General features: G+C 39.0%; 2 protein-coding genes across 2 annotated transcripts in view; both read right to left on the minus strand.

Annotated features, from left to right (window-relative positions):
• ptges3l (prostaglandin E synthase 3 like) overlaps positions 1-1,478 on the minus strand; it is a 34,306-nt gene extending 32,828 nt beyond the window's left edge. Inside the window, exon 1 of the mRNA XM_072561544.1 lies at positions 1,304-1,478. Coding sequence (XP_072417645.1) covers positions 1,304-1,332 — 29 coding nt within the window. The 5' untranslated portion in view covers positions 1,333-1,478. The remainder of the gene's footprint in view (positions 1-1,303) is intronic.
• Positions 1,479-1,640: 162 nt separating this feature from the next.
• Positions 1,641-24,067, minus strand: part of LOC140465781 (ceramide synthase 6-like) — a 41,672-nt gene continuing 19,245 nt past the window's right edge. Inside the window, exons 6-10 of the mRNA XM_072561543.1 lie at positions 19,391-19,483; positions 13,300-13,428; positions 10,516-10,622; positions 8,221-8,377; positions 1,641-6,409 (exon numbers count right to left, since the gene is read on the minus strand). Coding sequence (XP_072417644.1) covers positions 6,323-6,409; positions 8,221-8,377; positions 10,516-10,622; positions 13,300-13,428; positions 19,391-19,483 — 573 coding nt within the window. The 3' untranslated portion in view covers positions 1,641-6,322. The remainder of the gene's footprint in view (positions 6,410-8,220; positions 8,378-10,515; positions 10,623-13,299; positions 13,429-19,390; positions 19,484-24,067) is intronic.

The raw sequence follows: 24,067 nt of genomic DNA on the forward strand, positions 1-24,067 counted from the left end.
TTCTCCATTACTTAATCAAATAATTCAAACAAATTAATCAAATACTGGCTTTCATTTATTACTGGTTCAGCCTCAATTGGAATGTTGTGCCCAATTCAGGGCACTACACTTTAGGAAAAATGTGAAAGCATTAGAGAGGGAGTAGAAAAGATTTACAAGGGGAACTTGGATTACTATCGCTATTGTTATTACTACAAAGTTCTTGAAACTTTTTGCAATTTGCTGAGACTTTTGCTCTGCTACCTACTCATAATTTGCTTGTGCAATTGTATGCACCCAGCAAAATCATAATTCCTCTATTGTTCCTTATTCTTATAAAATCAATTTAGGGTATCTGGTCGGCATGGATGAGTTGGATCGAAGGATCTGTTTCTGTGTTGAACATCCAAATCAGTTCTATTTTTTAATCCTCACATACATCATCATTCTCTGGTTCTGCCACAGTATTTTCCATCTATAATGCTACTGTCTTCTCTGCTTTGTCCTTCCCTTTCCTTCCTAACTAAATTATATACAGGAATATCAAGTGCCTATTCCTCCCCTTGTTGAAGCCAGGTCTTGCTACTATGTCATCAGCCCAGCTGGCTACTTGGACCTGCATGTCAATAACCAAGTTTGCCTTGTTCCTTGCGTTTACAAACTTCAAACCCATCTAGTCTGTCCTGCGTCTACCCCCATTTGACCCCTCCAAAAGAACAATTTCATCTAGGAATCAAATTACTGATATAAAAGCAAAATACTTTGGATACTGGAAATCTAAAATAAACAACATTGTTGGAAAAACTCAGCAGTGGAGTTGATGTTGCAGATCCAATAACTGGTCATCAGTAGCTGCCCAGCCTTTTCAGCAGTTTTCTATTTGGGGTATTTTACATTGAATTATTGAAAGTGCCACAAGGACCTCCTTGCTTTCAATCTTGAATTGCCAAGCATTACCTCAAAACCATCAATCTTCACAGAAAAAAGTATTGGATTTGCAGTATACAACCCAGAAGGAAAATAAATTCAAACATTAAGTATTTACCCCCTCTCTCGTTGTCCAGCACCTTCCAAATGACTATATGGACAACTGCTGGCATCATTGTGAAGGCCACATTCAGAATTCAAGAGCTCGCCATTAAGAATCCAAATCCCAACAAATTAATTTCAACAGCACTTACAGGGGATGAATTGACAACCATTTCTGGTGAACAAAGATTCACTTGCTTTTCAAGGTTCATGTAGGTCTAAAATAACTTTTGTTCCAAATCAGTAACAGTAAATTTTGCGTCTAGCATTTTTCACATCATTACAGTTTACATACCTGTTGTCAGTTTCTGCTGATTCAGACATAGTCACCTCAACAAATTTCTACCAAAAATACTGAAGAAAGAGAGGAAAGAAATAGTGTAACACTTTAGTGGCAAGTTGAACTGTGGGGAAAGTTTGCAGAGTGTGACTGCTTCCAGTGTGTGAGGGAGAAGCAGATGCAGCTATTTTTAGCTGATCCCTCCCTTCAGCAGTGTTTCCCTTTTAAACTGAGAGCTCTCCCGATGGTTCTCCTGCCCCTCCTCCCAGCTTCTGCTCTCCAACTCGCTGTTTCCAGTTGCCAGTCGACTTTAGTATTGGAAAATACCAGAACGACCATAGGGAAATAAGAGTTTTCTGTCACCACAGCTGATTGTTTATTTAGTTGGTTCAATAGCTACGAAGCATGTTATACTGGTGATGATACAGTTGGAACAATCAGGAGACAGGCAGTCAAAAAAACTAAGTAGCGTAGCTTTTCGCAAATCTATTTTTGTCTATGGAACAGTGTCTTATGCTAGAATCATATAATGAAGTAAAATGCTATTTTGCATTGACTAATAATTTACAGAGATGTGACCTCAGGATCCATCCCATGTATACATGCTGTAGACACATTTTTGTGGATAATCAGTGACACTGATTTTCATGGCTAAATTTTCAGAGATGGAATTCAAAGATTTGTGCTTCTCTGACTGTTCTTATCTGGCGCCAGCTCTCTAGGAACGGCCGTATAAATGTAATCTGTTGTTTCTGTGGTGTATGCACTGTTTTTACAAAATACAGCAGGCAATTGTCAGGAATCTAGCATCAAAATAACAGTTATCAGTACATGGTACCAGAGAAATTGCACCAGTGGTACCTCCACTACATCCTCTGGATTAATTTGAAGGACAATCAAATATGTTATTGTCACTGTTTAAGATAGCTCTGTAAGTAATCAGACATAACATTTGCTTAATCAGTTTAATGAACTTCATCCAGACGGCCAAAAATCATCTTCCTTGCCAGGTTTTGTTTCCCCAATTCACAAATTCCAGACAATGACTAAGAAACATTGAAACTCTTCTTGCAGTGTGCAGCATTGACCTTAATGACAAGGACTAGTGGGAATTTGCTACCAATCATTAAAAAGGATGACAAATTATCCATCAAGCTACATCACTCTTTGAGACCAAGTGCTTTAATGAAGAGACAAAATGGAAACAGAGCAAGAAATACACAAAAGTAAACCAATGTTCCAGATCCTACTCACTGCCTTTTGGGATGACCTACTCCACGTGCCTGAAGATGTTACAACTCGGCCTGTTTAGTCAGATCAAGACCCACAACAGAAATCCACAATCTTGAGTAGACATCATCATGGGATTGAGGGTCAACTTCAAAGTAACTGTGGGCAGTATAGTGGCTTAGTGGTTAGCACTGCTGCCTCACAGCACCAGGGACCCGGATTTGATTCCTGACTCGGACGATTGTCTGTGTGGAGTTTGTACATTCTCTCCATGTCTGCACGGGTCTCCTCTTAGTACTCTCGTTTCCTCCCACAATCCAAAGGATGTGGAGGCCAGGTGAATTGGCATGTGCTAAGTACATTAGTCAGGGGTAAATATAAGGTAGGGGAATGGGTCTGGGTGGGTTACTCTCCAGATGGTCGGTGTGGATTTGTTGGGCCAAAAATCCTGTTTCCATAGTGTAGGGAATCTAATCTAACAATTTTGATCTGCTGCACTGAAGAGTTCGGGTGGGGGCTGGGGGGGTTGGTGGTGGAGTTGGAATACAATTTCTGGGAAGTAGTTTTTTTTTTAATTCTCCAATTCAGATTCATTATTGCACACCAATGGACCAAGTGGGACTTGAACCCAGGCCTCCTGGCTCAGAGATAGGGACACTATCACTCCATCACAACTGCTCCCACCATTTATACACTTAATTAGTAAACATAAGTATTCCTTCAGTCCCAGCAACATCCTGTCCAAAGATAAGACTACGGTTTATACTTCTAATTTGCTACCTGAAACTTGGAGCAGAGAGCACTCTGTGTGCTGTGAAAGTTTTATACACTGATGGCTTACACACCCAGATCCAGCAAAGGAGAGCAATATTGAGATCTTTAATTCTGTATATATATTTACAAGAGAGGATACAGTGCGAAATTTAGTCTAATTAATTAGTTTTGTGGCTAGAAATATGGCTGGTGATTTAAGCAGTCCCTAAAATTAATTATAAGCTGACAGGTGTTCAACAATTTATCTAAACAAAAGAATTTTAAAATGCTTTACCACTTCTCCAAAATGTATGTCATCGCTGCTATTCATGACTGATAAACATATTCACTCTCCGTCCACCTAATCAAATCAGTATTTTCTTAATGGTGAGGGAGTAATAAATGTGGAGCAGCAATGGGATTTGGGCATCCATGTACCATAATTTTCACAAACTTGAATAGATATAAAAATAATTAATATGGCTAATATAATGTTGGCTCTTAAGGGAACTGGAATGTCAATGTGAGGAAGTGGTGTTTCAGGGGGCTTTTACAGAACTGTACTCAGTTCTCATCTAGAATATTACATTCAGTTTTGGGCATCATACATCAAGAAAGATGTTCGCCTTACAAGGTTATAACACAAATTTCTCAAATTATACTAGAGTTTAAAGGTTTAAAATGAGGAATAATTGAAAAGCATGATGTGTACTTCCTAGAGTTTAGAAGGTCAAGGGATGATCTAGGGCAGCAGGTCAGGCAGCATCCAAGGAGCAGGAGAATCAACGTTTCGGGCATAAGCCCTTCTTCAGGAAAGATTGTCTTACTCCTTGGATGCTGCCTGACCTGCTGCGCTTTTCTAGCAACACATTTTTCAACTCTGACCTCCAGCATCTGCAGTCCTCACTTTCTCCAAGGGATGATCTAGTCAAGGTGGTTAATATGATAAAGGGATTTGATAGGGCAGATGCAGAAAATGTATTTCCTTTGGTGAGGGAAATCCAAAACAAACAGACTTCCTTGTCAAATTAAAATTATTATGTTTAAGAATAAAAATCAAGTCACACATTTGTATACAAAGAGAAGTGGAAATCTTTAACTCTTTGCCCAAATGACTTTTAATGCTGGGTCAATTGAAACTTTCAAGACTGAGACCTAGAGTGTTTTTTTTAAGTGAGTGTATGAAGGGATAGAGACAAGTATTTAGGTGAATGAGCTGAGGTGTAGATCAGCCTTGATTTAATTGACTGGTGGGACAGGTTTCAAAAGGCTGAAAGACCTACTCCAGTTTCTATCATTTTCAAGATGCCAGTCCTATTACTTTGAAACAATCCCAAGATTACATCATACATAATTAGCTGTTTTCTACTTTCAAACAGGTCCCATTTAAAATGAGAAAAATCTTGAAACGCAAGATTTCAGTCTCTGTTAACGCATTTGAAATATTGCCTTTGGTTAATCATCAGTGTATCCATTTTGCTGTTATCACATTCACTCTGCTGAAATCTATAAACCATTCAAAGTTTGTGAGAAGATTTGTAGCTCGGGTGCTCGTTGTTGTGGTTCTGTTCGCCAAGCTGGGAACTTGTGTTGCAGACGTTTCAATCAATAAGCACATCGACCTGGACCCAATATACCAACCACTGCAACAGACAGCTAGAACTGATAACCGGAAGCGGCAGATTCAAACCACTACAAATGCAGGAGGAAAGACCACAGAAGCGCTTCACAGGAGGCTCCCAAGCACTGAGGATGTCACCTAGACAGGGGACGAAACGTCTGCAACACAAATTCCCAGCTCGGCGAACAGAACAACAACAACATCTATAAACCATGTTGTCCCAAGTTCCAGCAAACTATCAAGAAGCAGCCATTTTCTACATTGTCAGTGAGGAGTGACATCTTATTACTGCTTTAATCATATGGGTAATGGCATTGTGAAGCCCTGTAGAGCTGGTTGGTTATCAACTTAAAACAGATGCTGCTGGACCTGTGTTTGTAGCATATTTGAATTTATTCTAACAACCTTACGCTTTGCACAAGTATTTTGATGCATCTTCATAGCCCAATAATAAATCTAAAGGCTCTTTCTATACTCAGAACTTATTTCATCTCATATACATGTTTGACTTATCTTTCAGTTCTCAAGAGTAAAAAGCACTGGACAACTGTGCCCCATTTGAACACTTAAAATCCATGAAGAGCAAGAAGTTTACATGAAGCACAGCCACAGGTCTTTGAGAGATTCTATCATTTGTGTGGCTTAGCACACAATTATCTGAATGTTGCCTTTGTCAGGGTGCCTATTTGCAAAAGGAAAGTGCCCAATGCACTTGAGTAGATTTCAGAAAACTTAATTATTTTATCCCATCAATTCCAAAAATAGTTATAAATTTTTGAATAACATTTCCTTTTTTTCAGCTGAAGGATATCAAACACATTGGAATGCAGTTCCACAGACACTGATTACACTTTGGTTTAGAAAGTCAGCACTTTTTGCTTATGTTTAAAATTGTGCCAGATATCTAATCAACTCCTGACAGAAAAGCAGCTTCATATTTTGCTCATTCAACATTTATTTTCCAGGACTAGAAACTTCACCTATATTCCTACCCTATTCAGTGCAGTGAACCTATTTCATTTATCTTGAAATTGTATTTTTCTGGTGTAAAGTTTCAATCTCAAAACTCAATTTTACTTTATTCAAATTATAAAGCTTGATTGTGTTGTTTAAAAATAGCATGCCTATGAGTTTATTTTTAGAAATGAAGTCAGAAGTGTTCACTCATGCTAAAATATCCTCGCCTTTTTATCATTTCGGTCTTAATAGTGAACAGTATAATACTCTGAACTAGCAAATATCATAATTATAATTTTGATAGATTTATGTAAACAGTCCACAATAAATCATTTCTAGCCAATTATGTCACAAATGCACATTTTGCACAGCAGAGAAGTTTTTTTTAAATAAAATGCTTCCTGTTTGTTTTGCAGCTTGGACTCGCATCCTGAGAAACTGTAGAATTTCTTGGTCAGTCACTTTAAAGTCTATTATGATGTTTTCGCATGAGCATTTTGTTCAGATTGATCCTCATCATCTGAGCTGCTGTCCACATCACTTCGATCATCTTTAGACACCTAACAAATCAGGAAAAAATACAACATTTTGGTTCAATGAAGGATGCTTACTTCCTACAGTTCAGAATGTTCCAAAAGCAACTTTCCATTGTTTGTTGTTGCCTATTGCAAGGGAAATGGAATATAAACTTGAAATGTTTTGTTACAGTAATGTGAGGTCACCTTTGTGTACAGGTTTGGTCTTCTCCTCATTTAGGAAGATGTAAACGTATTAGAAGCAGTTCAGATAACGTTGACTTAACTGATACTTGGGACAGAAAGGGTTATGTATGAGGGAAAGTTGGATAGGTTAAGCCTATAATTTTTGGAATCTAAAATAATAATATGATCTTACCAAAACAGACAAGATCCTGAGAGGACTTGACAGAGCAGTTACTACAAGGATGTTTACCCTGGCAGAGAAACTAGAACAGGATACAGTATGAAAGTAAAGGATCTCCCATTTAAGGCAGAAATGAGAAGAATTTCTTTTCTCTCAGGGGTCACAAGTTCTCTTCCTCAAAGAGTGGAGGTGGGGGTGGGAGAATATTTTTAAAGACAGAGGTGGAAAGATTCTTGATTATGTTTAACTTGGATAGGTGGGCACTCGGAGTTGAGGCCACAATCAGATTAGCCATGATTTTATTGAACATTGGCTGACTCTTGCTCCTTATTCGTATGCCTGCTTGATCATGTCAGAGATATTCTGCGCCATTATATCAGGATAACAAGGTGGACTTATACTGTTGCTTTTGGATGGATGTAATTGAACTCTTAAATGTACCTTGTTAAAAATGGCAATGAACTCTAGGGCCAATAAGAGGTCCAATTTTCAACTATACTAAATGTAAACAGTGGAACAGCATCTCCAGGAGATATTCTCACTCTCTTGGGCTTTGCTTTGGATGCAATATAGCATCATTTTAGTATGAAGGCAGTTTTTTTTAAATTACAGGGCATCCTACTAGACACCGTGAGAGTTTTCAAACTGAAGTTTGATTTTAACACAAGGCCAGAACCAGGAGGAACAACAGCTGTCTCCAACATTATGAACCAGATAGCTGGAAAGACAGAAGATGATGTGATCTTTAACTGCTGCAGGGATGACATGGTTGACAAATCACACATTGGAGTTGCTGTCACAGAGAATATTAATTTGTTTGGTCAGGGCAATCTTAGTGATATGAAAATATTCTATGAGATATTTGAAACAGAGTTTAGGACAGAATCAACATGAAGTTGGAAGTGTCAAATTTACCTTCCACAATGAGCCTGGTGTAGCAAATAGTCATAGCTTGAAATAATAGAGCATAGCATCATTTGACATTGTGACCAGATCTGGCAGTGAACAACTTTATTGATTGTGCATCAGGAAGTCAAATTCACAGCCTTCTGAGTTGAATTATGGTTGTACTGGATAATGATTGGTAGAATGTCAAAAACGCAATGATCTCAGCACTGAGATGAAGTGTGAGTCTTTTGACACTGGGAAACAAAACTTGAATTAAACGTCTTCCATTGCCCAATATATTTCATTGTAAGCAAAAGCATATACTTTCTTTCAAAAGAAAGAATGATAAACTCACAAAGATCCAACCAAATTTGTTCCAACAGAAAATGCTAGAAATACACAGCAGATGTAGCCATGAACAGAGTTAATACTTCAAATCCATGACCTTTCACTCTGCAAAGAATTTTCAGTTTTATTGTGGATGTCCAGCATTTGCAGCACTTTGCTTTGGCTTCAATTAAACCAATTTTATATTGTTGACAACACTGTCTGTCATGCTCCTAATTATAATCTACTGAAAATGATAAGTTCAGGGGTTTACCTTTCCTTTATGAAATGCTTTAAACACCATACGAATGATTAGATGGGACCAGTAGATGTGCATAATCAGCAGCGTGATAAGAAGAAGATTAATAAAGCCCCAGATTTTGAAAGGTCCTATGATCTCCCAGCTTTCATAAAACACAGATCTGATGCTCCTGTAAAACAAAAAAATACAGCTTGTCAGCTGAGCAATGTGTATGTGTAATATTTAAAAAATGAAAACAAATTTGAATCATATATTATGAATGGGGGAAGAGGTATTCATTATTTGGGTAATAAGCTAGTGAGTGAATCACTTGCCTTTAAAAAATTATTGAAATCAGAGCAAAAACGTCAGGCACTTTAATGACAGGCAACATGCCCTGCTAGATTACCACATGGGTAGTAGGAATTAAAATCTACCCAATTATTTGTCCCTTGCTAATTGCAGGATAGAGTGGACCGGCAGTATGCAGTCCCAAAAATACTCGTGATCCCAAGTGAAGCTCACTTAACAGTGTCAGTTGGAAAGTATCTTTAGTTAGAATTATGTAAATTAACTCAGTAAAATTAGCAAACAGTGAAATTATGTCATCAGATGCATTCTTTGGAGACAGTTAAGAACTTGGTAGAAATAGTTCAGAAGACTGTTGAGCCAAGCAACCTCTCGCTACTCCTAAGAAATAGATATACCCTTCTTGTGCAATAAAAAACGCTATACATTCCTTTTCCACTCATTTATAGATCTCTTGCCACCTCAGCTGCTGAAAGCATGGGATACATAGATTCCTTATAATAGCTTCTCAAAGACATGTTCGACAACTTAGTCAGGAATAGCAAGGCTTGGTCAAATTGAAGACCTCAATAGCAGGATAAGTGAGACACAGAGAACCTCAACTAGCTCAGGCATATGAGGCAATCCAGGATTTTGAATTCCTGAATGTAAATTTTGCAATCACAATCTTCAAATTACTGGGCAACATTTAAATTTAACATCCTCTATATGAAAACAAGTAGTATATCAGAACATAAGCCACAGAAATCAACTTGAATCTTTTCCTCTTCGATGATGTGGATAAAATACACCAGTCATACATGGTGTGCTACTGCTCCTAACTTTGGGAATGTTTAATCCAAAGTGTTTCCCTACTGTTATTTGCAATAGAGAACAATTTCCTATGTTTGTTAATCAAATTATTGACCTGTTATACTCAAAATCATGGCTCAGTACAGATAGTAAAGTCGAATTAGTTTCTTCATGAAACTTCTCCCTCAATCCAAAATAGTCAATCTAAGTAATAATACTGTTTCAATGTCATATGAAAATATATTTTTGCTATTGTTACTTTTTTTTCTACAGAAGAGCATTGGCATGTCCAAATATTCATGAATTTTAACCTAAGGCAATGTTGCAATCTTATTCAATCTTATCACATGCATTCATCCAAATTATTTTTTAAAAGTTGGTTGTAATTAAACTGGGGAATACGGTGGATGACAACTTAACAAGCTGAACTGAAATTTCTTCCTGCTTTACAATGGAGATGGCAACTCATTCATATTATTATGCCACCACGAATAAACAGAGTATTTAGTACTTTGAGCTTTTAAATTTCAATTTTTCCGGAGTCAATGAAAACTGGCTGTCTTTTACTAATTTGTTCACTGAATCAGAATCAGTGTCAAAACTGTTGTCATCCTTTTCTACCCCCAAAGTTAAAGTACAAATGAGAAGATCCCAGGTTCAATTCTCAGTCTGTGCTGAGTTATCTGATTTCAACATTAGCTTGAAAGTTGTTTTCAGAAACACTGGATAAGTTCAGCATATCTGGCAGCATCTTTGGGGAGAAAAACAGAGTTAATGTTGAGTCCAGAACCCTGATAAAAGGATCACTGGACTTGAAATGTTAACTCTTTCTCTCACAGATCTGCTGAATTACTCCATCACTTTGTTTTTCCTTCAGATTACAAGCATCTGCAGTTCTTTATTTAATTTAAATTATCAGCCTTGGTTGCTGGAAAGTTGACGTAAATGGACATTGGGTGAAGTCCTGATGTCAAAATAACGCAAACAAACAATCTGTCAATATTCAGAGTATGGGCTCAGGAGTGTACATTTGGCTGAGGTATCAAAGCGTAACTGGAATTTATGATTTCCAATATGAGTCAACACACTCAAGAGAAGAGGGGGAAGAAACAAAACATAATACATGTACAGAAAAGAAAAAAGGCAACCATTTCATTAGAAAATCTTACCTCTCCTTAATCAAGAGAAACTAAGCTTATCTGTACAAATAAAGAAATGGTTACTTACATGAGGGGGTATATTACCAGACGGGTTACAATGAAGACCACAGCAAACATCAAGAAGAAAATGTTACAGAGTGTTTGCCATTTAGCATAGTTTGCCATTTTAGCCAGCTGTATTTAAAAGGAAGTAGTAATTAGTGGTTTGACCATAATCAGTAAATTTGTAAGAAAATTGTCCACGCCCACACAAACATACAACTTGCAGGAAGCAGTCATTCAACAGGCAAGTTATCTATATGCTTACCTTAAACAATGAAACTGTACATTTCACAATTCTATTGATAAAGCATCATCTTGACCCAAAAGTTTAACTGTTTTTCTCCACAGATGTGTTCTAACCTGCTATTTTCAGCATTCTGTTTTTATAAGGTGGTTTCCAGTGACATTTACAGATAATGGTTGATTCAACACTACAACTGATTTGCCAGAAGGAACTTTTTTATTTTAAGTGTAAGACATCCATTCTCACTCAAAGTTAAAGGTTTTGCACCCAGCCTAGATATAACTTAATGGCAATACTTATCATTGATCAAAATGACTACATCACTTTCTACTGAATCACTTATACTATTCTAGACTTGCCTGGTTGATACAACATAGAATCAAAAATTGCAACTAACCAGAGTTAAATTACAGAATTAACAGTGCATTAAGTCTTAATAAGCTTCCCCAGAGTCTGAATATTACATCACAGAAAGAGGATCATCAGCACATCAACATCACACCAATGTCAAGAACTATCTACTCTAATCCCCATACTTGGTCCATAGCCTTGTGTGCTATGGTGCTTCAAATGATCCTCTATGTACGTTTTCAATGTTATAATGGTTCTTGCCTTTCTCCATCCTGTGATTTCCAGTTATGTATGGCCCTGTAGGTGAAAACATATCTTCTTAAATCCCCTATAAACCTCCTCTTCCTTACTTTAAATCTGTGACTCCTCATAACTAACCCTTCTGCTAAGGGAAAAAGTTTATTGCTATCAATTCTACCTGTGCCCTTCATAATTTTGTAGAGCACGATCAGGTTGCCTCTCAACCTTCTCAGTTCCAAAGAAAACAACCTGAGCCATTATAGTTTCCCTTCATAGCTGAAAAGCTACAGCCCTGACAACATCCTGGTGAATCACCTCTGCAACCGCTCCAGAGTAATCACTTCCTTTCAATAGTGTTGTGACCTGAACTGCACACAGTATTCCAGGTGTCGCCTAACCAATGTCCTATACAGCTTCATCATAACCTCCCAACTCTTGCATTCTATTAGCTTTGCATTCTTCCTTGCATTTCCTTGTTGTTACATTACTAGTTATTCATACCTCAATTTTTCCACTTTGCTCTTGATGTTCACACTCTTAATTTCACAAATTTCCTTAATTCCTAACATTTTGCTTCTCATTTATTGACATTCATCTATCTTCTTTTGCCTAAAGTGGAATTTTCACAAGTTCTCCATTGTGAAACATGCCTGGAATCTTTGTTCAATCTTTCTTCTCAATATTTCTCTAGAATCCCAAAATCCCTCTAACTTTTGAATACTGCGCTCATTCTAGTGAGGATCTTATGATAGCAACCAAGGGAAACATTCTCATAATAGTTGAACATGTGACCCCTCTGATTTTTAATCTTTTATCCTGCAATGCATGGCAATGACAAATCGTTCCCTTTTCTATGTCTATAAAGTTTATCAATAATATGATGATTAGCCTTCCGAGGCTCCTCGTCTGCATTCACATTGTTCTAAGTGTGCTTTTTCCATCCTATTTTGTTAAATTGATGCTAACTGCACAATTCCATTCTCCAACCTAAACATATTACACAATCTTTTTCAAAAAGGCAATCTGGATCATCCTGCCAAGTACTTTTTTTATTCCTGCAATCAACTATTTTTTAAATACAAATCACCTAATCATAGAGCAAGGTACAGGATGAGAAAGTGTTGTTCCAACTCTGCCATCAGAAAGGCATGCTGTCACATTCTAATTTCCTTCTTGACATTTGAGCCTGGTAAGGTCACATCTACTTAATGACACTATCAACATTTGGGATGTGAGCCCATATCCTCATCCTTAAAATGTAAGTAGTTGTAAATTCGACATTACTGCACTTCAGTGAGAGAACATGGGCCTTGGAATTTTGGGAATAATGCATTTTGTAGGAATGCAGGTAATAAAGGTATAAAAGGATTGAATGAATAAGGTAAAAGTAAAATAGCACGCAATATGGTGTTAGAACGCAAACTGCTTCACTCGACAGGTAGCTTTGGGACTTCATTTAAATTGGCTAAGTATTTGAAAAGGAAGGGTAGAAAGAGTATAGGAAAACAGGCTAAAGTGTACAATTTACCTTTGAACCACAGGCCTATGTCAAATCCCATCTGCTTCAGTAGTGTGTAATAACATTTGAGCAGATTGATTAAAAAATTTAAAACTTCAATGGGATTGAGTGACTAGAATAGATAATTTGCAGAGGAGAGGAAATATTGGTATAGTTTGATAAGTCAGTGGTCTTGTTTTTCATTGTTAATTCTAATGATTTTTTTTAAAAGAAAATAATATCATTAGTTTAACTGAATGAAAGCACACACCACAGGCCTGGTTACATTTGAATCTGCCATTTTTAACAACAGTTTTGAAGAACTGTTTTCATCACCACATTGTAAGTTAATTGCATAATTACCTGGGTAATGGATATCTTTATTGGATTATCTGCATTGTAAGTATGTGGCTTAGCTGGTACATATTAACTGATTAAGAAATGTTATATTTTCAAAGCCCGTTTCTTGCACCTACCTCTAAAACAATGTCAGCTGCGTCATGCAACAGAAGAACAATGGCTCCTGCCCGTGTCATGTTGGCAACATACGCAATTGTAAGTAGCAGAATGGTGACATGATGATGGATACACATGACAACAAAATCCTAAAAATAAAGAAGTAAAAGGCAACCTGCATCATTTGGATCTTGTCTCAATTCAATCCATTCCTTGCCTTAATCTGGCTTATTTAGTGGTGTTCCACTGGTATTATAATCTGTAGACTGCATTCCCAGCTAAGGATACACAAGCTTGTGACCAGTACTCTCACTTTTGGCCCAGATGGATCGGAGTCCTTAACCAGGAATTTGACAATACCTAGATAGCATTATATTTGAGTGCCAGAGGGATGCTGCATTATCTGATGGTCCACTTTTCTGAATTCTCAGAATTGTATGGACAACCCTTTAACTAAAAGCAAAATTCCATCAGAATGCTGGTGATACAAATTCAATAGTTGCTACCAATGATACACATCCCAACTTTTCTTCAATTCTCATGTTACAGTACACCAGAGTACACGAACAAACCAGAGGGTAATACACATTTTGTTTGTTGGAGAGGAGGAGGATCTTTATTAAAAGAAAGTGGGACAAGTATCAGTTAAAAGTATAGTATTTATTTAAAAGAATAATGTTTTTGTTCGACATTCTGAGGATAACACTCAATTCTTCAGTTTGTGTTTTGTTGTCTCCTGACCATTTTTTCTCTCATCTCACCAAAAATTCAAACGTTCCTGCTTATCTCCTGCAGGCAGTGACATGATAGGATAATAGTTTAACATGCAATTTACACAAGCATCAGAAATAGAAGGAGGCCATTTAGCTCCTTGAGCTGCTCATGGCGAATCTGATTGTGGCTTTAATTTTACTTGTCTGCCCACCTTCCGTATCAAAAATCTATCTAATGCAGCCTTGTATATACAATTGTGACACAATCAGTCAGGATGAACAGGATGTATTTGAGCGAGGCTGGGTTTCTACTTGTCACAGAAATCCTGACCAAATTTTCTAGCCCATGGGTCAACAACATAATGGAAACATAATATAATCAAGTCTTCCTCAAATGGCTATGCATTTGAGTTTCCTACAAAACAGGAATCCTGCCTGCCTTTCTCTCCATAATCTAAATGCACTGTGCTGCTCAGGCTGAGATCTGCTAATACAGGTCAGGGATTAGTCTGGGTTGTCCCTGGTCTGTAACAATTAGCACAGCAATGGGATTTAGTTAAATTTTCAATAATAAAATGAAAGCAAACAAATTTATTTTGAGGAATGTACTGAATTTCCAAACATACGCAGCTCCATTCCATTTGTGTGGAGATATAGGCAATGGTTTAAAATTTTGTGGTAAGATGCAAATTTGTAGTTTACTTCTCTGGGCATTAAAATGTTGCAGAAAGTGAACACATTGTGGAGACTGTACACGTGTCATTTCTAATCTGTATGCTGTTGAGGCAGGACTTGTGAACTGTCAGCTACAGATAGGAACCTTGGACTGTGGTACGTGTCATGAAGAGTGCACATAATGGGACAAGTGTTACAGAAAGTAATAGCCTGGTTTGTACATTAAGTTTTCTTTTTATGGGAAGTATGCTTTATGATAAAGTAGTGGCATTTATTTCATATTTTGACACTTTTAGCTAATCCAAGATTTACTGTGATGCATAATTTGTACTCGATGAAGAGCCTAAATGGGCCAATACTACACTAGTCACCTTTCATAAACAGGTTTCATTGCTTTCTACCATGCTGTAATCAATAATAGCTGTTTAAACACCAACAATGCAGAATCACACAATCTGGAGAAACAATAAGGATTACCCAAAATAATTCCCAGATTAAATATCAAATTTATTTTTTGGTGTCTCTTTTACCTCTATGTCCAGCACCATAATTACAATTTGAGGTATTACTTCCTTCAATAGCACCTTCCCAAATCTGTGACCCCCTCGTACCAGGAAAACAAAGGCAACAGATGCACGGGAGCACAATCAGCTGCTTGGTCCCTACTAACTGCACATCATCAGGACTTTGAAGTGTACTGCCATTTTTTCACTGGTGCTGTGTCAAAATCCAGGAACTCCCTTCCTAACAGCATTGGTCATACTTACATCCGGAGGACTGCAGTGGTTGAAGAATGTGATTGATCATCACCTTCACAAAGGCAATAAATGCCTGCCGAGTCAGCAATAAACACATCCCATGAACAGATTTTAAAAACTAGGAATAGATCCCACTTACAGAAACAACCACACTAATAAATATGTTCTCATCTATAACTACAGGCGAGGTGCCTGATGATTAGAGGGTGGCTAATGTTGTACCTTTGTTTAAGAAAGGTTGTAGGGAAAACACAAGAAACTATAGAATAGTGAGTCTGACTTTGGTTAAAGGTAAATTGTTGGAGGTGACTATAAAAGAGGCAGTATTTATGGACATTTAGAGAGGCAAAATATGAATGGGAGAGTCAGCATGATTTTGAGAGGAAAATTGTATCTCACAAACTTGATTGAGTTTTTGAGGAAGTTACCAAAAATGTTGATGATGGCAGACCAGTAGACTTTGTTTATTCAGATTTTAGTAAAGTCTTTGACAAGGTTCTGCATGGTAGAATAAGTGGTAAAGTCAGATCACATGGAAATCAGGGCGAGCTTGCTAATTGGATACATAATTGGCTTAATGGCAGGAGACGGAGTAATGGTGGAGGGTTGCTTTTTAGACTGGAGGCCTGTGACCAGTGATGTTTTGGGTCATCTTTTGTTTGTCATCTATATAAATGATTTGGCTGAGAATATAGAAGGCATGGTTAGTAATCATGTGGATGACACCAAAATCAGTAGCACAGTAGACAGTGAAGAAAGTTTTAAGATTACAAAAGGATCTTGATCAAATGGGGCAATGGACTGCAAAATGGCAGATGGAGTTCAATCTGGATAAATGAGAGGTATTGCATTTTGGTACAACAAACAAGGGTAGGGCTTATATAATTGATGGTTGGGCCTTAGGTAATGTTATGGAACAGAGTGACCTAGGGGTAGAGGTAAATAATTCTTTAAAGTTTGCGTCACATATAGACAGGATGGTTAAAAAGGTTTGGCACACTTGCCTTCATTGCTCAGTCCTCTGAGTATAGGAGGTGGGATGTTATGTTGATGTTGTACAGGACATTGGTGAGGCCTCTTCTGGAAAACCAAATCCAGTTTTGCTCACCCAGTACAGGCAAGATGTTGTCAAGCTGAAGAGGGTTCAGAAGCGATTTAACAGGATGTTGCCAGGTATGGAAGGTTTGAGTTACAAAGGAAGGCTGAATAGGCTGAGACTTTTTCACTGGAGCGTAGGAGGTTGAGGGGTGACATGATAGTAGTTTATAAGATAATGAGAGGTCTAGATAGAGTTGTTAGGGAGTTTCAAGTCTGGAGGAACATTTTTAAGGTGAGAGGAGAGAGATTTAATAAAGTGGAGGCAAATATTTTTACACAGAGGGTGGTTCGCATGTGGAATGAATTTCCTGAGGAAGAGGTGGATGTGGATACAATGTTTAAAAGACATTTGGATAAATACATGAATAGGAAAGGTTTATATGGATATGGGCCGGGAGCAGGTAGATGGGACAAGTTTAGTCTGGGATTATGTTCAGCATGGACTGGTTGGACTGAAGGGACTGCTTCTATGATGTTTGACTCTAACTCTAAATGAGAATAAAATGAATTCAAAAACTAAATTTTTCAAATGTGGTGCCACTGTTTTAAAAAAAGGAGGTAGACAAAAGGCTAGTAACTAAAGGTCAGATATCTTAAAACTTCTGTGGTGGGGAAAATGCTTGAATCTATAATCAAGGAAGAAATAGCAAGACATCTGGATAGAACTGACCCATTGGGCAGACGCAGCATGAATTCATGAAAGGGAGATCATGTTTAACTGAAATTTACTGGAATTCTTTGAGAACGTTACAAGCACGGTGAACAACAGGAAACCAGTGGACGTGATGTATCTGGGAGTTCCAGAAGGCATTCGACAAGGTGCTGCACAAAAGGCTGCTGCACAAGATAAAGGTGCGTGGTATTATGGGTAACGTATAAGCATGGATAGAAGATTGGTTAACTAACAGAAAGCAAAGAGTGGTGATAAACAGGTAGTTTTTGGCTGGTGATCAGTGGCTAGTGGTGTGCCTCAGGGGTCAGTGTTGGGACCACAATTGTTTACAATTTACATAGATATTAGAGAGTTGGGGATTAAGTGTAGTGTGCCAGAGTCTGCAGATGTTACTAAGATGAGGGGGGTGGGAGAAAAGAGTGCAGACAATGCAAAGTTTGCAGAGGGATATACATGCTGAGTGGACAAGGATCTGGCAGATGGAGTACAATGTTGGTAAATGTGAAGTCATCTATTTTGGTAGGAATAACAAAGCAGACATTTTTAAAATGGTGAAAAATTGCAGCATACTGCTCTGCAGAGGGATGTGGGTGTCCTTATGCAGGAATCACAAGAAGTCAGTTTGTAGGTGCAGCAGGTTATTAAGAATGCAAATACAATGTTGTCCTCATTGCTAGAATGATGGAGTTTAAAAATAGGAAGGTTATGCTACAGTGTGGGGGTGCTGGTGAGGCCACACCTAGAGTACTGTATACTGTACAGTTTTGATCTCCTTACTTGAGAAAGGATGTACAGGCACTGGAGGGAGTGTGCAGAAGATGTTTACTACACTGTTTGCAGAGTTCAGAGGATTGACTTCTGAGGAGAGATTGAGTAGACTGGGACAGTCCTCATTGGAATTTAGAAGAATTGGGGGGAAGAGAAGAGAGGTAGAAAGAAGTGAGGAGTTTGTTTCCACTGGTGGGTGGAACTAGAACTAGGGGACATGGTCTCAAAATAAGGGGGAGCAGATTTAGGACTGAGTTGAGGAGGAACTTCTTCTTCTAAAAGGGTTGTGATTCTGTGGAATTTCCTGCCCAGTGAAGCAATTGAGGCTACCTTGTTGAATGTTTTTAAGGCAAAAGACAGATTTTTGAACAGTAAAGGAATTAAAGGTTATAGTGAGCAGGGAGCAAGTGTAACTGAATCCATTATAGATTTATTGAATGCTGGCCTACTCCAGATGCTACTCCAGCTCCTATTTCTTATGTTATTATGTTACATTTTAAAATAAATTTCACAATTAAAAGGATGGTTACATTTTAACTTAATAAATCAATGAAGCACTAATTTCCATAAAAACATGATTAACACTGATTTTATTTATGATTATATCCAAACCATGAAAAGCATGCTCAACACCCATCAAAAAAATTTGCATTTATATAATGCTCATGATAACAGGATGTACAAAAGCACTTTACAGCCAACTTTCGAAGTGTAGTTACCCTTGAAATACAGCAGCCTGTTACTCTTGGGCCAACTCCCAAAAATGGCAATATGATAAATGACCAGCTATCTTTTGGAATGTTGACTGGTGATAAATATCAACTCTCCTAGTTGCTCTTCTTCTATATAGTCCCATAGGACCTTTTATGTCCACCAGATAGCAGATAGGACTGCATCCAAAACAGTACCTCAAACAGTGCAGCACTCCTTCAGAATGCAACATCGTGTCAACCTGATTTTTGTGCTCAAATCATGAAATAGAACTTAAATTCACATCTTCTGACTTCAAGGCAACAGCACTACCAAATGAGTCAGTTAACATTCCAATACAAGATACAAAATAATGCATTACCTGGTCCACTGTTCACTTACATACACCCAATGCATAAATATGACATTGTGCTGCAGGGATCCATCCTCCTATGCTTTCCTTTCTAAAAACTATTGCTCTACCCAATTTCAATAGTGCCTTCAATGTGCTGTCTATTTCTCTCTGATTTTGATACCAACTTTACCGTAAGCCCAATGAACAAGGGGGTAATTTAGGTGAGCTGGACAATATATCCCATTATGTATTGGGAAAACAGGTTTGAACAGTCATTTCAAAACCAGAGACCGTCAACATGTCATCATCTTGGCTATTAGTTTGTATGAAATATCAGTACGTGCACATCGTCGTATGTCCAGAGGTCACTGGTAGACTTACCTTTCTTTTAACATCAAAAAACTGTGAAAATATCAGTGATCCATAGAAAGCAAATTCCATCATGTAGTGTACATAGATTTGAAACGAAAGTTCCTGCACAAAAGGGAAGGAGACAGGATTTAACTTTTGGTCCTCTAACAAATATCCTTTGAGTGATGAAACTTTTTTTCCAACTATTTCCTTTTTTCAAGCTACTAGCTTTTTTGTTTTAATACCCTGCCCATCTAGTGGAAATTTCCTATAAAATTCATTGAAGACATCCACAGAGATCCTGATTGTTAAATCTGCTTTACTCAGTAGGCAAGGAAGGTACCTGCCAAAAACTAACCGAGTTAAACATCAGGGTTTGTATTACCTATTTGTAAAGGATAATCACCAAAATGTTAAACCATAAGTGGACCACAAATCTGCTACTCTGCTCAGTTTTGTTTTGACTTCTGGTTGTATAGTACTGGACCACTCTCAAACCTAGACTGAAAAACTTTGAAACTTTATACCAGTTTTCAATTTTCTCTTTAAATGCTGCATATTTCAGGGAGTGGGGCCAGTGCTGGCACTTTTCCACTCATTGAACCCATCAAATAGAAAGTCAAAAGTTAATGTAAGTCCTCCGTTCAGTGGTCTAAAAATGCATCTTTATCCAAGAGCTTTATTCAATTGTTGCACGTCCTGTCTTTGAGCTGGATTTAAGCCCCAGATCATGATTTCTTTGAGCTCAATGATCTATCAAGCTCAGTACTGGATGAACTTAGAGGCAGATCATCTGCTGTCCTTAGGAATGGATAATTCTGGAGATATCTGGCTCTTTGGGGACCAAATCATCTCAGTCCAGAATGGCTGATTCCTTGTTCTAACTCAAAATAATTCTCATAACTAAGTTGGTGCAGTGCTGAGAGATTATTATAAAGATGCAAAATACTGCATATACTAGAAGTTTTAAACAATAGCAGGTGTGGAGAAACACAACACGTCTGGCAGTATTTGTGGACAGAAAAACAAAGTTAACTTTGAGTAAGATTGGATTCTTCTTCAGAACTCAAATTATCTGAAAGAATATTACACTGTTGAAAATACCATGCAACAGAGGAGATATTTAGGATGCCCTGACCAGGTGATCAGATCTATAATGATGCAAACTTTTTTATTTCCTAATCTCCGGAAAACGTAATTTATCAATTTAACTGCTGCTTTCCCTGTCATCAAATTGTGTCTTTCCCTTTGTCAATTATGGATAGTTTTATTTGTTGCACTGCACTCACTAGAAAATGGCTGAGCTCATTATATCTAGAAAAGTAATGGTTGGTAAAGTGAAGACTTTTTCACACCAGCTCAAGTGGACTCAAACACACTTTTACAACAAAGCAAGGTGAACCCATCTTTTGGATGTTGGTCATTGAAGTGGAGAAAGCTGAATGTTTAATATTCTTCAATTTTGCACTTTGAGCAAATGCATTATCAGACATATACCAAAGAGTGTTTATTTATTCTATAGTGAGTAGTTTGGCCACAACTAAATAGAACATAGAAAAGTACAGCACAGAACAGGCTCTTCGGCCCACAATGTTGTGCCAAGGATTAATCCTATCTAAAATAAAATAACCTAACCTATGCACCCTCAATTCACTGCTGACTATGTGCATGTCCAGCCGTTGCTTACATGTCCCTAATGATTCTGCTTCCACCATCACCGAAACGTTGATTCTCCTGCTCCTCGGATGTTGCCTGACCTGCTGTGCTTTTCCAGCACCACACTCTCATGCTGGAAATTCTAGCAAACATTAAAGATTGTTAAGTCCCCAGGGCCAGACCAGATTTATCCTAGGTTGCTCTAGGAAACGAGAAAGGAGGTTGCTAACCCACTTTGCTTCCTCATTCTCCACGGGAGTCACACCAAAGGATTGGAGGGAGGTAAATGCTGTTTGTCTTTTCAAGAAGGATAATAGGGAAATCCTTGGCAATTACAGACCAGTCAGTCTTACATCTGTGGTCAGTAAGGTTTTGGAAATAATTGAGGGACAGAATTTATGACTATATGGAAAAGCACAGTGTGATTAAAAGCAGTCAGCATGACTTTGTGAGGGGCAGGTCATGCCTCACAAATCTTATTGAATTCTTTGAGGAGGCGACGAGACAGGTTGACAAAAGTCGGGCTGTGGCTGTGGTGTATATGGACTTCAGCAAGGCATTTAATAAGGTTCCCCATGGTAGGCTCATTCATAAAGTCAGGAGGTATGGGATTCAGGGAGATTTGGCCCTCTGGATTCAGAATTAGTTGGCTGACAGAAGGCAAAGAGTGGTTGTAAATGGAAAGTATTCTGCCTGAAGGTCAGTGGTGAATGGTGTCCCACCGGGCTCTGTTCTTGGACCTCTGCCCTTTGTAGTTTTTATAAATGACTTGGATGAGGAGGTTGAGGGGTGGGTTAGTAAATTTGGCGATGACAGAGAGGTTGGAGGTGCAGTTGGTATTATCAAGGGCTATTGCAGGCTGCAGCGTGACATTGACAGGATGTAGAGCTGGACTGAGAAATGGCAGATGGAGTTCAACCTGGATAAATGCGAAGTGATGCATTTTGGAAGGTCGAACTTGAATTTTGAATATAGCATTAATGATAGGATCCTTGGCAGTGTGGAGGAACAGCAGGATCTTGATGTTCAAGTGCATAGATCCCTATGTTCAAGTTGCCACCCAATCGATAGGGTTGTTAAGAAAGCATATGGTGTTTTGATTTTCATTAACAGGGGGACTGAGTTTAAGAGCCATGAGGATTTGCTGCAGCTCTACAAAACCCTAGTGAGACCACACTTGGAATATTGTATCCAGTTCTGGTTTCCCTATTATAGGAAAGATGCGGAGGCTTTGGAGAGGATGCAAAGGAGATTTACCAGGATGCTGCCTGGACTGGAGGACTTGTCTTACAAAGACAGGTTGACTAAAAAGCTTGGACTCTTCTCTCTGGAGAGAAGGAGGAAGAGAGGTGTACAAGGTAATGAGAGGCATAGATACAGTTGATAGCCAGGGCACGATTGACTTCCACGAGGGGTCAGAGTTTTAAGGTGTTAGGAGGAAGGTATAGAGGAGACGTCAAAGGTAGGTTCTTTATGCAGAGATAGACTAACTCAAACTTTAGAGACGTTCTTCAGACTTTTATTCCTTCATGGAATGTGGGTGTTGCTGGAAAGGCTAGCACTTGTTTCCAACCTTAATTGCCCTTGAAACCAAAAGGTATGGGAGGTCATTTCAGAGGCAGTTAAGGCAATCACATTGCTCTGGGGCTGAAGTAACATATAGAGTTGAAATGGGTGGCAGTGGAAAAGCACAGCAGGTCAGGCAGCACCCGAGGAGCAGGAGAATCAATGTCTCGGGCATAAGCCCTTCATCAGGAATGTGGAGGGGGAATGGGGATGAGGAATAAATGGAGAGGTGGGGCAGGCGAACCAGGTGGGAAAACGATAGATGGATGCAGGTTGAAGTTATTCTGATAGATTGGTGGGGAGGGTGCAGGTAGGTGGTAAGGAAGATGGACAGGTAGGACAGGTCAAGAGGGTGGTGCTGAGTTGAAGCGTTGGATCTGGGATGAGGTGGGGTGGGGGGGCGGGGGTGGGGTAGAGATTTGGAAACTAGTGAAGTTGAAGCCAAGTGGTTGAAGGGGCCCAAGGTGGAAGATGAGGCATTCTTCTTCCAGTTGGCAGTTGGTTTTGATTTGGCAGTGGACACAGCCTAGGACTTCCATGTTCTTGGGAGAGTGGGAAAGGGAGTTGAAATGGTTAGCCACAGGGCAGTGTGTCCTAGAGATGTTCCCTGAAACACTCCACATGTTGGCATCCTGTCTCCTCGATGTAGAAACCATATCGAGAGCAATTGACGCAGTAGATGATGTGGGTGGATGTGAAAAGATCCTTTGGGGCCTTGGATGGAGGTAAGAGTGGGTGCAGGTTTTAATCTTGTGAGGCAGCAAGGGGAGGTGCCAGGTGTGGAGGGTGGGTTGGTGGGGAGCATGGACCTAACAGTCATGGAGGGAATGGTCTCTGCAGCATGCAGATAGGGTTTTAGATTAGATTAGATTCCCTACAGTATGGAAACAGGCCTTTTGGCCCAACAAGTCCACACCGACCCTGCGAAGAGAAACCCACCCAGAACCATTCCCCTACATTCACCCCTGACTAATGCACCTAACACTATGGGCAATTTAGCATGGCCAATTCACCTAACCTGCACATCTTTGGACTGTGGGAGGAAACCGGAGAGACACGGGGAGAATGTGCAAACTCCACACAGAGTCACCCAAGGCTGGAATTGCACCTGGGTCCCTGGCGCCGTGAGGCAGCACTGCTAACCACTGAGCCACCGTGGTAGGGTCAGACTGTAAGTGATGGAAATGGCAGAGGATAATGTGTTGTATCTGGAGATTAGTGGGGTAGAAGGTGAAGTCCAGAGAGTTTCTATCCTTGTTGTAGTTGGCGGGGTGGGGATCAAGAGTGGAGGTGAGGGAAGTGGAGGAGATGTGCTGGGGGGTATTGTTGATCACTTGGAAGGGAAAATTGCAGTCCCTGAAATAGGAGAACATCTGGGATGTCACGGAGTGGAACTGCTCCTCTTGGGAGCAGGTACAGTGGAGGCAAAAAAATTGGGATTAAGGGATCATACTTGTACAGGAGGTGGTGGAGTCAAGATAGTCG

Source organism: Chiloscyllium punctatum, chromosome 42 (assembly GCF_047496795.1).
Source record: "Chiloscyllium punctatum isolate Juve2018m chromosome 42, sChiPun1.3, whole genome shotgun sequence".
Taxonomy (NCBI): Eukaryota; Metazoa; Chordata; class Chondrichthyes; order Orectolobiformes; family Hemiscylliidae; genus Chiloscyllium; species Chiloscyllium punctatum.